The 15,644-nt window shown below is 45.8% G+C and overlaps 1 protein-coding gene across 1 annotated transcript; it reads right to left on the bottom strand.

Annotated features, from left to right (window-relative positions):
- Nucleotides 1-9,128: 9,128 nt before the first annotated feature.
- On the bottom strand, nucleotides 9,129-15,288 carry LOC123119359 (leucine--tRNA ligase, cytoplasmic). The gene is made up of 4 exons (XM_044539148.1): nucleotides 15,100-15,288; nucleotides 14,905-14,993; nucleotides 10,597-13,899; nucleotides 9,129-9,603 (listed from the first exon to the last, which is right to left on the bottom strand). The coding sequence occupies exon 3, from the start codon at nucleotides 13,893-13,895 to the stop codon at nucleotides 10,608-10,610; it is 3,288 nt and encodes a 1,095-aa protein (XP_044395083.1). The 5' UTR covers nucleotides 13,896-13,899; nucleotides 14,905-14,993; nucleotides 15,100-15,288; the 3' UTR covers nucleotides 9,129-9,603; nucleotides 10,597-10,607.
- Between the last annotated feature and the right edge of the window lie 356 nt (nucleotides 15,289-15,644).

Here is a 15,644-nt window from a genome sequence, read left to right as displayed (position 1 = left end):
GAAGGCGCTCCTGCGCGGGGCGATGCGTCTCCTGGTTGTGCGCTCAGGCGGCAGGGCATCCTGGCACGGACGAGGGAGGTCGGCTGCGCGGCGGCGTGGCCATTGGCAGCGGGGCTTCGCGGCGGCGCTGGCTGGCGGCACCCGCTCGGCCCAGATCTTGGCCCCATCTGGGCCTTGGTGGGCCGACGGCTCCTCTGTTGACGCCGAAGCCCCCTGGAGGTGGATATGGCGAGTAGGGAGTATGGGTGGTGGTGGCGCTGTCGCCGCTAGCTGCAGCACGGCGGAGGAGGCTTTGCCGGCCTGATTTGGGTCCGGCCGTGCCCGGGAAGCCTGTTGGGCCTCTGCTGCCACGCCCGGTCCGCTACTACAACGACACTGGAGGCAGTGACCTCCCGCGCAATGGCGGTGGAGGCAGTTTCCTCCCGCACGGCCTCGGTTCTGCCATCCCAGATTCCTTGCGATCCCATTTTTTGTCCTCTAGGCCTCGTGATGGTGACCTCAGTGAGACGGCGAGGGTGGCGTCAAGACCGTGGTGGTGCATGTTGGTGGGCGACAAGTTGGATGGAAGACTACAGATCGGGTGGGTAGTAGTGTCTTGGGGTTTGGAGAAATCCCTGCTGGCTCTCCTAGCAACGACGCGGTGATGCCTGTGGGTGCCGCTGATACGTCCATTTTGCATCATGCTTTTATATCGATATTTATTGTATTATGGGCTGTTATTACACATTATGTCACAATACTTATGCTTATTCTCTCTTATTTTACAAGGTTTATATAAGGAGGGAGAATGCCGGCAGCTGGAATTCTGGGCTGGAAAAGGAGAAAATATTAGAGACCTATTCTGCACAGCTCCAAAAGTCCTGAAACTCAACGAAAGTTATTTTTGGAAAATAATAAAAAATACTGAGCGGAAGAAATACAACAGGGGGCCCACACCCTGGCCACGAGGGTGGGGCACGCCCTCCTGCCTCGTGGGCCCCCTGTTGGTCCTCCGGTGCCCATCTTCTGCTATATGAAGTCTTTCGTCCGAAGAAAAATCATAAGCAAGCTTTCGGGACGAGACTCCGCCGCCACGAGGCGGAACCAATCTAGGGCTCCGGCAGAGCTGTTCTGCTGGGGACACTTCCCTCCGGGAGGGGGAAATCATCGCCATCGTCATCACTAACGCTCCTCTCATCGGGAGAGGGCAATCTCCATCAACATCTTCACCAGCACCATCTCCTCTCAAACCCTAGTTCATCTCTTGTATCCAATTCTTGTCTCTAAGTCTGGGATTGGTACCTGTAGGTTGCCAGTAGTGTTGATTACTCTTGTAGTTGATGCTAGTTGGTTTATTTGGTGGAAGATCATATGTTCAGATCCTATATGCATATTAATACTCCTCTGATTATGAACATGAATATGCTTTGTGAGTAGTTACGTTTGTTCCTGAGGACATGGGAGAAGTCTTGCTATTAGTAGTCATGTGAATTTGGTATTCGTTCGATATTTTGATGAGATGTATGTTGTCTATCCTCTAGTGGTGTTATGTGAACGTCGACTACATGACACTTCACCATTATTTGGGCCTAGAGGAAGGCATTGGGAAGTAATAAGTAGATGATGGGTTGCTAGAGTGACAGAAGCTTAAACCCTAGTTTATGTGTTGCTTCGTAAGGGGCTGATTTGGATCCATATGTTTCATGCTATGGTTAGGTTTACCTTAATACTTTTGTTGTAGTTGCGGATGCTTGCAATAGAGGTTAATCATAAGTGGGATGCTTGTTCAAGTAAGGGCAGCACCCAAGCACCGGTCCACCCACATATCAAATTATCAAAGTACCGAACGCGAATCATATGAACGTGATGAAAACTAGCTTGACGATAATTCCCATGTGTCCTCGGGAGCGCTTTTCTCTATATAAGAGTTTGTCCAGTCTTGTCCTTTGCTACAAAAAGGATTGGGCCACCTTGCTGCACTTTATTTACTTTTGTTACTTGTTGCTCGTTACAAATTATCCTATCACAAAACTATCTGTTACCTATTATTTTAGTGCTTGCAGAGAATACCTTACTGAAAACCGCTTATCATTTCCTTCTGCTCCTCGTTGGGTTCGACACTCTTACTTATCGAAAGGACTACAATAGATCCCCTATACTTGTGGGTCATCAGCCGCCATTCCTTCCTGAAGGTCGTCGGGTGTACCCATTCCCCATGTTCCTTCGCGTGCCGGGGGAAACCCAGGACATGTCCGGGCACCAGCGTCGTCGTCGCCGCGTTCCTTCTTGAAGGTGTTGCTTGGTACGCGGCGGTCCGAAGCACTCAGAGTGTGGTGGGTCAAATCCGGAGGGCGCAGCGGTGGCGGGTCATCCGCGTTTCGTCGAGCTGCCGTTGTTGGCATTAGTTTCTCTTTTCTTTTCTTTTCTTTTTTCTTTTTGGTTTGATGTGTTGTTTGCCCTAGCAGATGTTGTGTGTGGTTGCTATATATATTAATATAGTGGGCGTAAGCCTGTTTTGAGGAGGAGAAGTACTCAAGGTATTCCTTGTCAGAATGGATTTTATTTAGTTCTTACTTGTTTTAGTATATCATGATGTAGATTTCTATTTAAGAAATGTCATAGTCTTCCTGAGCAAACTGAACTGAGAAAAAAAAATCCTATTATAATTGAACATTTACTCTTTGGTGTTGGTAGTGTTAGGAAAACCTCGGCCTCAAGTTGAATGGCGTCACCAGGATGAAGGTACTGCCCTCACCCGTAGACTGCATATTTTGTGGCATCACAGGAGAGGAAGGGAGCGCTGCCGACACCATCTGCTTATATTAGGTGCCATACCTCCACAAGATGATGCCGATTTATTTGCACCTAAAACACTTGAACTGCCATTCTTAGCCTGTTATTCTTGTCATTCCCATTATCTTCCTCATCATGCTCATGGTTACCCAATGATGAAACATATAGTGGACAAAGAATACATGAGAAGATACAATAGCTATAATGCGTTAATATAGTACATTCATGGGGAAAAACATTTTCCATATCTTGGGTTACATAATCCATTTGTTCCAAGAGGTTCATTTGCGGTGCATATAGTGCCCGGATAATTAATTGATTGATTCGCCACTAGCTTTACATAAATGTTTCTTGATTGATTCTATGTGAATGCACTGTGAGGCTTAATAATTTGTTACTGATGATACTTTGCTGCTGATACTTAATCAGGTATCTACCGTTTTGCTATGCCAAGAACCGGAGACAGGAAGAAGAGGCAACACTGAGACAGCTCATTCAGTCATCCAAGGAGGAGCCCAGCTGACAAGTCATCATTATCTTGCTAATGCAACTTAGTTATAATCTATGCTCATATCCTATTTATAACTTGGTGATGCAACTGGCTATATATATAAGCCGTACTGTGTTGGTGATGAAGGGGTAGGAGAGAAAAGCATCAACTGAGTAATTTCCCTAGAGTAGTTAGCTGTAATTTAGTGGTAGCCGTGCTATCTCCTTCAGTTATCCCCGGACGCTTTACGAGTCATGCCTGTAGGAAGAAGCTAAAACATCAGTTAACAGCGATGTTTTTGGAACGTTTCGACATTCTTGTTTCGATCTTTTGGAGCAAGCTCGCTTCAGTTGTACAGTTACAAAGAAGAAACTCTAGAGCTAAGCTACACCAGTAGTACAGTTACAAAGAAATTACAACAACAGATGCCGCACGGACTATCGGAAAGAAAGAACCCAAGCCTCAAAGGAATTATACCATTCCCCCTTAAATAGCTCCCTGAATAAGCCATTTGATTTCTTTTTCGAACATTGCGCAACTAGCGTATAAATAAATTAGTCTTTTTCGATAAAGGGCGCTTTTATTATCTCAAAATTGTAGCATCAAGCAGATACAAAGCATTTAGAGTATCACCCGGCCTCTGCATAACCAGGATGCACACAGCCAAACACCAAAAATCTGATAAAAAGGAAAGAAAAAACGACAATTCGGCAACAGTAGAGTCCTATAGACCGACACTATGCCTATGTCGAAACGGTTGGTGGACCGATCCGGAGATTATGCTGCCATCTATGTTGGGTAAAAACATCCGTAGCCACCTGCGTCAAATAGCCAGGTTACAAGAATGATAATCTCAAGCAAAAACTGGCTTTCAGAAAGAGATAAATGTGATTGATTTGTTCCTGGATAAGGCCTGCCAAAGGAGTCCATGCAGTACACAAGTAGACCCAACAAGCAGCTGGGATTGACGGTGGAGGAATAGTTGAACTCTAGTTTCCAAAGTGACGCAAGTAAAATCAGGTATGAATAACTAAATCCACTGTCATATACTAGGAAGAACAAAAAAAAAATCTATTAATACTATCTAAATATTGTTAAAGCACCAACTCCGGGGGGAAGAGCCACATGACATTCCATCCTAGGTAGCCAGGCTCGTAAAACCTCATCGGTTTAGCATTCTGAGTTTTCATATTGAACACCTCACCCGACTCGAGAAAATAGATGGCATCCTCCTTGATATCTCCACGTGCAGAAACAAACTTGGAGAAGTGTTGGCTGATGAATAGTGCTCCGCCGCCACCGAGCCCATTAGCCATGCGCACCCATTTGCGTGTCTTAACATCAGCCATGAAAACATCAACCTGGCGAATGGACGAGGAATAGTCTGAAAAGATATGGGTGTGTGGCTTCATCATGAGTAGCTCCCCGTGTGACTGGACTAGGTGCCAGCAAGTGTATTCTTTATCGCGCATAAATCCATGATGTGAGACATTCCGATAATTGAAGTTACTTCGGCCATCATCATCATTTGGCACTGTTGGCCCCTCCTCATGAAAATCATTGACCACCACATTACCAGCCACGGCTATCATGTCCACTGCAGCCTCTTCTTCTTCTTCCTCCTCCTCCCCCTCCTCGCCCTCATCCCCATCATCTGCAGCGACATCAATATCTATCACTTCCTCATCCTGGTCATCTTCATCATCAATATCATCTTCGTCGTCGTCGTCCTCATCGTCATCTTCGTCGTTGCTACTGTAATCATCATCCCAACCATCACTACTACGAAGGCGCACCAGTTTTGCCTACTAATGGCGCACTACTGGTGCGCCACTAGTACCACGCCACTAGTATTAAATACTAATGGTGCACCACTGGTGCGCCATTAGTATCTGCTATACTAACGCCAGCACCACCTCACTTAACAGACACTTGTTGATATATCTACCATATCAATCCTATTAAACCTTGTTGATGTCTAGGACTTTGTTCATGTTCATGAGTATGATGAAATTTTGAAAAATATTTCAAACTTCCCGGTCATATTACGTATCATTTTTTGAAAAAAAATTCAACACCAAATTTTTTTTCTGTTACTAGTGGCGCACCTAGCAAACGGTGCGCCACTAGTAAGTTTGAAATTTTTTGAATTTTTTTGCCTCTAGATCTTGAAAGCCCCGTAACTTTTTTCTGTTAGATTTTTGAGGATTTTGAAAATGTTTAACGGGGTTCCATTACTCCCACGGTGCGCCAGTACTAGTTTCGAAAAAAAATAAAAAAATTGAAAAAAATTTACTAGTGGCGCACCGTGGATGTGGTGCGCCATTACTAGTTTAACTAGTAATGGCGCACTATCCTTGGTGCGCCATTACTAGTTTTGGAAAAAAATTAAAAAAATTGAAAAAAAATTACTAGTGGCGCACCGTGGATGTGGTGCGCCATTACTAGTTTAACTAGTAATGGCGCACTATCCCCTGATGCGTCATTACTAGTTTTAAAAAAAAAATAAAAAAATTGTTACTAGTGGCGCACCGTGGATGTGGTGCGCCATTAGTATTTGGACACTAATGGCGCACCAACACATGATGCGCCATTAGTATATAGTAGTGGCGCACCAGACATGTGGTGCGCCATTAGTGTCCATATCATCTATAGCCCTTGGCCGTCGGATTACACGCCTTGCAATGATGACCGTGGGTCTTCCATCCTCATCCAACCCTAGGTCAAAAGGGATAAGGTCCTCCGCCTTGCTGATGCCATAGAGCTTCTCTCCATGGAAGGCAATGTCAATGATATAAACATATGGAACTGCCTGTGGTTCGGGCACCCACACACCCTTTCCTGGCAGGATCACGATGAGCGGATGATTCTTGTTGGTGGTGACGACGGCCATGAAGTCATGGGCGGTGGACTGCATCCGGAACTTGCTGACACGGTAAGCGCGGTGGAGGGCTGCGTCCAACTCGGTCAGAGAAACACGCTCTCCGGAGAATATATTGTGTAGAACATAGTTGTCGATGAGTTTGGGGGTCCGGTGGTAGACGCCGAAGAGTAGCCACTCGTCGGCGGAGCCGGAGAGATGTGAATTCTCGGGGATGAAGGTGGGGTGTTCCGAGGGACCGTTGGTGGGTGTGACGACTTCACCATCAGTGAAGACCATCCATGGTAGCTGGGCTGCCTGGGGTCCATGGCGTCGCACGGCGGAGTGCCATGAACGGCACACGGCGCGGGAGCGGGCGCGATCGGCAGGGTTAGGGAGGCCGGCGACAACGAGGTCTAGGAGCTCCGGTGGGAGGTCCGACCACGACGACGCCATAGGAATCGATCGTTGATAGTAGAATTGTACTACCAAAAGTGGGGTACTTATTGTTGTCTTGCACCGTACGTAGTACGTGCAGAGACAGAGTCATGCACGTCGCCGGCGGCCAAGCGCCAATCTCTTGTACTAGTATAGTTTGTACTATTGAGGAACATCTAATGTTCTGTCAAACTTTGCTAATTGTGATTCTCAAAAAAAAAGAAAACTTTCCTAATTGTGCATGTTGTCAGTTGTCACGTCCAGGATTAAATCAGAACTCTTTTTTTGAAATAAGATTTTTTTTTTAGGTTCGAAATCAGATTAAATTAGAACTTATTTTTCCTTCATTGATCGGCTTTAACTTTTTTTTTGCGGGAAATTGATCGGCTTTAACAGGGTTTACTTATATTTCCCTCAAAAAATATTTTCCTAAAAGAAGTGGGTACTTATATAAAAAAAAGTGGGTACTTATACTATCACGTGAGACACTGTATCAATCATGAACAAATATAAAAAACTATAATTTGTTGATGACAACAAATATAGTTGGAACTCCACACCAAGCTTATCAAAAGATTAGCCATGGCAATTATAACATACACTGGCGTAGCCCGCCCCAGGCTATCAGGGCCATGGCCTGGGGCGTAGCGGCTTGTCTGTTTGTTCATTGTAACAACCAGAACACTATTTGGGACTATTTACTACTGTAGTTAGGCTGTTAGCCCGGTCGTGCTCCCAACCTGGCTACGCCTATGAATACATACACAACCGAAAGAGGCCTGCCATAAACAGATCGTCAAGCCACAACTTGACCAACACCGATCACCTCAGGGAGTAACAACTTCTACTAACCTTTCCTTGTCGATGCACCAACCATCATTCAAAATAGAAGATAAAAGTCCTTTTGTACAAGTCTCCTTTCAAATAAAAGTCCTCCAAAATAGATGATGTACACCAATCATACATTTCCGTAAGGGCATTTCTTGCTCGGATATGTTCGTCATTTGTCTTTGTTCGTGTGTCTTCAGGTTGGATCCTTTTGATCTACACTCTTCATCTGCGACGGTTGTTGTTCTAGTGCGTTGGTTCTATGGGGCCTCAGCACGACTACTTCCCGACTGTCTACTACAACAAGGTTAGCCCGGCTCCGGCGAGGGGGAGGCGATGACAGCAGCGCGTCTTCAGCTCGCTTCAGTGCTTGTAGTCGTCGCTAGGTGGTCTACGGATCTAGATGTAATTTTTATTATTTCTAGTGTTCGTTGTACTACCATAATTGAAGATGAATAAATTAGAAGTTTTTCCCGCCAAAAAAATGCGGACCCTCAAATCTCCCCTATATATCCATTGCACGAGTCGACGCATTTTGCCATCCAATGTTATCCCTCAAGCGTCACAGAATAGTCCGGGCGTCCAAATTTGGCAAACTAGAAGCAAACTAGGGGGTTTGCTTTGAGAGAGTCCAGACATCCGTCTAGCCAACCAAAAGCCATCATGTCGGACATTTGGGCATCTTCTCTCTCTTCAATCGCGTTTGTGGACTGTTCTAAACCAGACCGGACAAATAATGTACCCATTTTAGGGGTCAGCGTTGGAGATGCCCTAAGCATAAATGCATACAAATTTTTCTTCCGACTAGGATTGCCTTGCTGATTATATTAGGCATCTCCAATGCAGATCTCATTCCGGCCTAAATTGTTAGAGCCGTATTGTTCGTCATTGATCCCTATATTACGCCTGACATGTTTGGATGTCCATAATTCCCTGTGCCGATCCCAAATTGAGGGGCTCAATAGGGGATTCCGGAATCCGGACGTCCGCCACGTCGAAATCCGATAGACCGGACCTACCCAAGCCCGCACCCTCCATTTATAGGGTTGTTAACCAACTGAATTATGAATGCAAATTCAAGTTAGCTGGAGAGAAATTGTTGCTTGATATGAGTGCTTTAGATCAATGGTGACATGAAGCTTATGAAAATGCTAATATATTTAAAGAGAAGGTTAAAAATTGGCATGACAAGAGAAAAAAATGCGAATTCAAAATAGGAGATAAAGTCCTTTTGTACAAGTCTCTTTAAGACATCTTGCGGGTAAATTTCTATCCAAATGAAAAGGCCCATATATCATCGAGGAAGTTTACTGGCAGGAGCAATCAAGATCAATGATGGCATGGGGCACTAGACCAAGAGTGATGAATGGTCAGAGGTTTTAAGCACAAATATTGTCGGTAACAACCTCAGAGTGGACACCGATGTAATACAAGTACCCCAGAAGAATTTATCAAAAATAATTTTGAACACCTCCAAAGTATGAAAATCATCTTCGAAAAATCCCCCAACACTATTTTTGGCAATTTTAATAAAAATAAGGAGCATCGGTAAAATAACAAAATCATGTGGGGCCCATGTGGCCTACCTCCTGGCCGGGTGTCAGGGGCATGTGGTGGCCCTGGGCACCGCCTCCGTCCCGCCTTTCGCCCCATGATTCCTTCTGCACACAAAACTTCATTATAATGTTTTCTGAATTTTTCTGGTATCAATGAAGAGCACTTTTTGAAAGGTCACCGGCGGGGGCGAAAAACCCACATGAACATTTTTATTGGCCGTTATGTCGGCAAAGCATCCGGATTACAGGGTTTGACGGAGCTGCGACACACACGACGCACTAGGAAGAGCATTTGTATACCTGGCAAACTTAAAATCAACTGGCTGTAGATAAAGGATAAAATGCACAGACCGAAAAATGGGTTGTTTCTTTGAATGGGTTTCACCGTTTCAGCCAAAGTGGAATATTTAAGTGGAGAAGACTTGTAAAATAATGGGTTTAAAAATCCTGAAAGGACAAACTACTAGAAAATACATCTTTTGCTTGTCTACACAAATTTGCAGCTTTCATTCTGGTTACCGCTGCATCTTCCTTCTGCTTCGCCCTCTAAAGAAAAACTGCATGCAAGATTCTGCAACAGCAATGTATTTCTTCTAATAATTGGTGGATCTTCACATCTTGGAGCTGGATGGATTAACAAGCCTTCATTGCATATGCACCTGAAAGAGGAACACAAGAACATGTCTATAAGATGATATCATACAGACGGAATGCTTCAAAGTACACACTGCTGCTTTGATTTCTGAATTCAAACAAAAGCATACGATTTCCTGAATTTGACATGTGTTCCGAATCTGGGAATGCAACCAGCAGCAGCTAATGCTATGTTGTTTGTTGCTTGTACAAAATTCAGATCCACGCTTTGGTTACAGGCTAGCTAGCAAGCGACAGAATAACAACAGGGGCCAAGGAAATCATCTAGGGTGAGTGGACACATCGCCCCGACTACAAGAATCGCTTGCGTAAGAATGGTTCAGATCATGATCCACACGCGACGAAGAGGAATGTGTTTCTTTCAAGGTGCGTGTCATACAACACTTTACAGGAGGCCAATGGTGTTCAAACAAGAGTACTATACTTATACTTGGATAACAGAAAATGCTGTTTAATTAATTATTAAACTTGGTAGTTTCATCAAGTAATCATCATCACATGACTTTAGTCTCTGCGCAGCAGCTGAAACTGGTACCATGAGAACAGATTAGGGCTACTATCCTAAGCTGCTATGGGGCTTCAGTTTCATAGTCCCTTCTTAAATGCATGAGCAGAAAGACTGCTATTTTTCTCAAGAAACAATTAGTTGCAGCATCTTTTGCTACAGTATTGTGTCTATGCATGACCAGAATTTTGCGACAGCGAAGAAGAAAAATTAAGACGGATACAAACTTTGTGGGACTTTCTAAATATCGTGCTTCGGAGCAATAAGATAAATGCATACTCCATGGGTCTTTTTGACATAGAGCAGCATCAGTTTAACATAGCAGTCCCTGTGCAAAGCACCACTGCTGTGTAACAGGGTGAAATAAGTAGTAGTACTTTTTTTTTCATATCTAATGTAATTTCTATATGTCCGCAGAAATAAGAGAAAAGCGTATATAAATTATTAAGCCCAACCAACAATGGGATGTTGCAAGCTAATAATAATAGTGTACCTTGATTGATCTCAGTTTTGGGGGGCTTCAAACGCCTGCCTGGTCATGAATACTGCAACCGGTTCACCAGGGGAAGGCGGGGTCTTGTTCAGCACAGAAACATAGCTGCCAGCTTTGGCAACAGTGGCTTCATCAGACGTCGACAACACCTCCACGTGCTCAAGGCCCAACTGCCTTTTGATCAGCTCCAGATTTTGCTCAAGAACATCAATTTCACTGAAAGGGAGCTTCAGCTCCAGAGCATTGGGACCAAAGTTGCTTGTTTCGACTTTCTTCAGCTTGATGAAAGGCATGCACTGTTTCTGAACTTGTCCGAAGTCTGTTCCTTCCTGCCCAACAAAGCAGTTCTTCAGTGCCTCATTGATCTCCTCGTCGGTGGCAAAGGAACATGTCTCGCTATCAAACTTTGACTGGAGCACCTTCAGACACTGCGCTTTCCACCCATAATAGTGCTCATTGACGTATATCAGACCCACGGTCAGCTTGTTTCCCTCCGACGATGGTGGCAGAGGTGCCGCTCCCTTCTTGGGTTTCTTGGAACCAGATTCCTGCGCCTTTAGCAGCTTCCTCATCAAAACTATGGAGTCCTGTAGATATTTGTTTGCAGATCTTAGAGTGGGATCCGGAGCGCCTGCGACTGGCCACCCAGCTTTGATCGCAAAACCATCCTTTCTCAGGAGCTTTCGCCAGACATGCTCGGCGTAGTGCGGACAGATGGGGGTGATGAGCCTGGTCTGGACATCCATAAATCGCCACAAAAGATCACAGTTCATGCCTGCCATTCTGCAACAGAGTCTGTACTCATCCCTCGCCAACTGGAGGTCATAGAACCCAGACTTGAGGGCATCTCTGAACATGAAGGCGTCATAGCTCTTCTCAGTTTCCTTCACAGCAATGTTCATCTCATTCGCAAACACACGGTCAGCAAAAGTAGTGGGAGGCCCTGACCGTAGAGAAGATTCAGAAGCTATGATCTCTTCCATCCACGCGAGCTCTTTCGTGAGCCTCAGAACAGCAGATTCTGCTGTTTCAGTGACGAAGTTGGCATCATCCATGCCGTCACCGGCATCGGCAAGGGCGAACCTAGTTGCGTCGGACGAGTATTCGGCAGTGGCCTCCTTGAGAGTTAGAAAGTTCCCTGTGGACTTGGACATCTTCTCAGAGTTAAGCATAAGATGCCCGTTGCAACGAAATCCGCGAGGCCAGTGGTGCTCCGGAAGGAGTGCCGTGTGGTTGTAGATGCTGAATGTCAGATGGTTCTGGATAAGATCCTTACCAGATACCCGAATATCCAAGGGATACCAATACTCGAATTCTTGCTTCATTTTGCACAGGAGGGCACAAGGGATGTCACTCTTGGGTGCTGGACCATCACAGAACACATAGTCCCATACTTCATCCGTCATCTGTTCTGGTATGATCGATGAAATTTCCTTTCCATACATGTTGCCATTTTGCAGATAATGCGCAACTGTGTAGTACGCCATGTATAGGGTTGAATCGGAAAGAGACTCCACAAGGAACTGCTCATCCCAAGGGATACGAGTACCTAGGCCAAAAGAACGTGAACATGCCCATTGGTTGAGCCAGCCCAACGTGTGCTCGAAACCATTTCGAGTTTCTGCTGAGAAAGTATTCATATTCTCCAAACACCGGACCGCCTTCTGCTTCCACTCATCTTCACCGTAAGTGATGTACCACTGATCTGTGAGCGCAACCACGCACTCGTCGCCGGACCTTGACATAACCTTCTTCTCGGGCTCACTGTACAACACTGCCATGGCTTCTTCCAACAGTTTCTTCCTTATCAGTGGTTTTGCCTCTTGTACCTTTCTTCCACTGAACTCCCCTACAATCATTGTCCCATCAGTAAATCCTTTCAGGTATGTCATTCTTTTTGCTTCAGCGAGCTTCTCCTTGTCATTCTGGCTCTTAATCTTTAGACTGAAGCACACCTTCTCAGCTGACTTATCTCCAAATTCAGGAATGTTGATTACTGGGATAACTTTGAGGGGAAGAACCCACTCATCCTTGACTCCATACTTTGCTCTCAAAGCAGGCTTGGTGACCAAATCTTGCAGGGCCATGAAATCATCTGGCGAATCACTCGGAACACTAGTTACGATGCCGGTGCCTTTATCTGTTAAGATAGTGAGCATGGGCAGTGCATATATGGTTTCACTCAAAGCAAGAGGAGATCTTAACCGCAGACCAATCAGATCACTGCCAGACAGTTCGGCTAAGCAGGTTGGCTTTTCTGGGACCCTGGATAGATGTTGATATGCAAGATTAAGAGCAGCCCTTGCTGTCATGATGAAGACATCAATGTCATTAACCTCGAATGCCCCGTAGTTTCCATCTGGCAATACCCAACAGTTTGTCTGCCCATACATAGTCTCGGGTCTCAACGTCGCTGCTGCCAAATAGACTTTCCTCCCTTCTAAGGCCTTCAGCTTGGGAGGAAAAGGCGAGAGCACCTCCATTTTGATCAACACATACTCCTGTGGCTGCACACCTTCACCTGTTGCTCGATCATGGTCGGCGCAAGGTTGCCCATCCAACGGTGAGTAGATCGTGTACCTCATATCTTTAACAATCCTGTGCAGTTTCTTCAACTTCCTCATTTGCCATCGGACAAAAGAATCATAGAACGGGTTGATGTCAGTGGTTACGAAAGAACGCCTCCAATCACAACCCAGACCAAAATCCTTGAGATGGTCCTTGGCCAACTGAGGGAAGTAAGTCATCCAATGATAAGGATCCTGAAATCTGGCAATCTCTTGATCTGGCAGCGCAAAGCTCTCCATGATCTCCCACTGAAACTTCTGCACACCAGACTTTGCGGCAGCCTTACCTTTCTTGCTCTTAAACTTACCCGGAACAACGGCGACCTGATCAGCCTCTGACACTTCAGCACTTGACTTCTCGTCTGCCACAGGAAATACCGGAGGACTCCCATATTGTGCAATCTCTCGGGCAAGCTTATCCGCCGAGGCCTTTATTGGCATCCCAGTGCAATGGAAAGCGAAGGGTAAAAGGACATTGGACCCACGAAGCCTGTGGTATGCAGCACCAAACTCAAGCTTGGACAGTGAGAAGGCGTGGCCCAAATGCAGTAAACCATTCATGTATGGGTAGGGAAACGTGCCAAAGAATTTTTCGCCGGGCGCCGGAGGTTTGTTCCCAGGCTCGGCCTCAAAAACCCTGTGCTCCTCCCAGCACTCCTGGACAGCATTTTGGATATCGATCAAAAGCTTTGTCCGCGCCTTGCTCTTGCCCTTTTCATGAGTCGATGACATTTTCCTGAACAGTGAAGACAACAAGGTGTCAAACAAGGTGCAAACAGAGTTAAGCATCCAGATTTTAAAACGATACCAAAGAGCTAGCATTATTTGGCAATTTAGATGGCTTAGAGACCAGCAGGCCATTTAACCATTACAAATTCCAGAGACAACTCGCTGAATATGACATGCTGTGAAAAGGTCTGGAGTTCTATATTTTCACCAAAACAGAAGATCTAATGGTTTTCTCCATAGTTGTGAATCCTTAAAAGACATCGATTGTGAACCGTAATGATCATGTGCTAAAGATTACCACAAAAACTAGTTAACACCTATCGGAGCTATCGACTTTTTTAGTGCATAAGTTGTTGTGCAATATTTATTGGTTGAATTTAAAGTTGAAGCTGCTGGTTTGAGATTATAGCATTGAACCGAATGGTTTGATATCATTAAAGCGAGCACATTCATCTCCTTCTCTTCTCCTTGTGTGAAGTACTGTACCCTATCTCTGAGGTGACTTTACTTGATGCAGAAACAAGTTGCATCGGCAACTTAGATGATGGCTTAGAGACCAGCAGGCCATTTAACGATTACAAACTTCAAAGACAACCCGCTGAATATGAAGCGTAATCTATCATACGTGTGGACCGTTTTAGACAGTGACACGATGTGAAAAAGTCTGGAGCTCTATTTTTTTCACCAAAATAAAAGATCTCAGAATAGTTAATTTTGCAGCGGCAAAACATGGTGATGCCACAGACATATTATGAAAAACATTACACTGCGACACATGAGCTTCCTGATGATGAATCAAATCTCTTAACAATGACAACTAGCAGCACTGAGTGCAGAACCTAATAAGTTGGGAAGCCAACGTGAACAACAGCTGAGGGCAAGTTGACGCCACATGTGTATTTGGCTACTATTTGCAGATATTTATTGGTTGAATTTAAAGTTGAAGCTGAAGAGTTGGCAGAGGGCTCGAATCGACCCCTTGCTAGAGCGAACGAGCTACAGAATGCGTTACCTGATGGAGGCGGCTCGCCGCAGCAGGGGCCTTGCGCCGGGGAGGACGGGGCGGCCGGGTGGGGGCGAGCCGGCACCGGCACGAATCAGCTGTGTCAGGTTCAGAAAGTTGAGATCAGAAAGCTGGGGGGCGCACCGCACCGGCGAGGATCGCTGGAGGGAGACTGGGGCTCGAAGGAGTAAGAGAGGGCCTCACCTCGAACGGGACGGAGAAGGTGGGGGGGAAGGGCTCGTCGCCGCCGGTGGTCGATGGAGGTGGCGGCACCGGCGCCCGCCCGATTTTCTATTTATATATTCTTTTGAGCTGATGAATCCGGCTGTTTTTCCTCAGGGAGGGGGGCGATCCTGGCCGTTTCGTGTAAATCCGATGGTCCACGACAGGCGTAAATATTCTTGAGTAGCCGCCAAGCCATGTATATGTTGCTTCCGTGTAAAGGACTCTACTTGACTTTGTATGTTCTTCCTTGAGAGGGACTCTCTTTTTTTTAAAAAAGAGAGAAAGAGAATGACTTTAGGAAGACCAATTCGGACGATGCAAGTCATCCGACACGGCGACCGAGAAGCCCTCCGGTTGGTGGGCCGCATTGAAGTCGGCCGCCCGCTCATTCGCCTGGTTGCGGCTATTTAAGCATGGCTCTGACGCGTCCACACCACACCTCACATCCTCTCCTCTTCGTTCCTCTCCGTCTCTGCTCATTGATGTCGATGATGACCAAGTCCTAGGTCTCCGCGCAGGCAAGT

The sequence above is a fragment of the Triticum aestivum genome, chromosome 5D (assembly GCF_018294505.1).
Source record: "Triticum aestivum cultivar Chinese Spring chromosome 5D, IWGSC CS RefSeq v2.1, whole genome shotgun sequence".
NCBI lineage: Eukaryota > Viridiplantae > Streptophyta > Magnoliopsida > Poales > Poaceae > Triticum > Triticum aestivum.
Note: the sequence above shows the minus strand (reverse complement) of the source record. Positions and strands in the feature narration are given on the sequence as shown.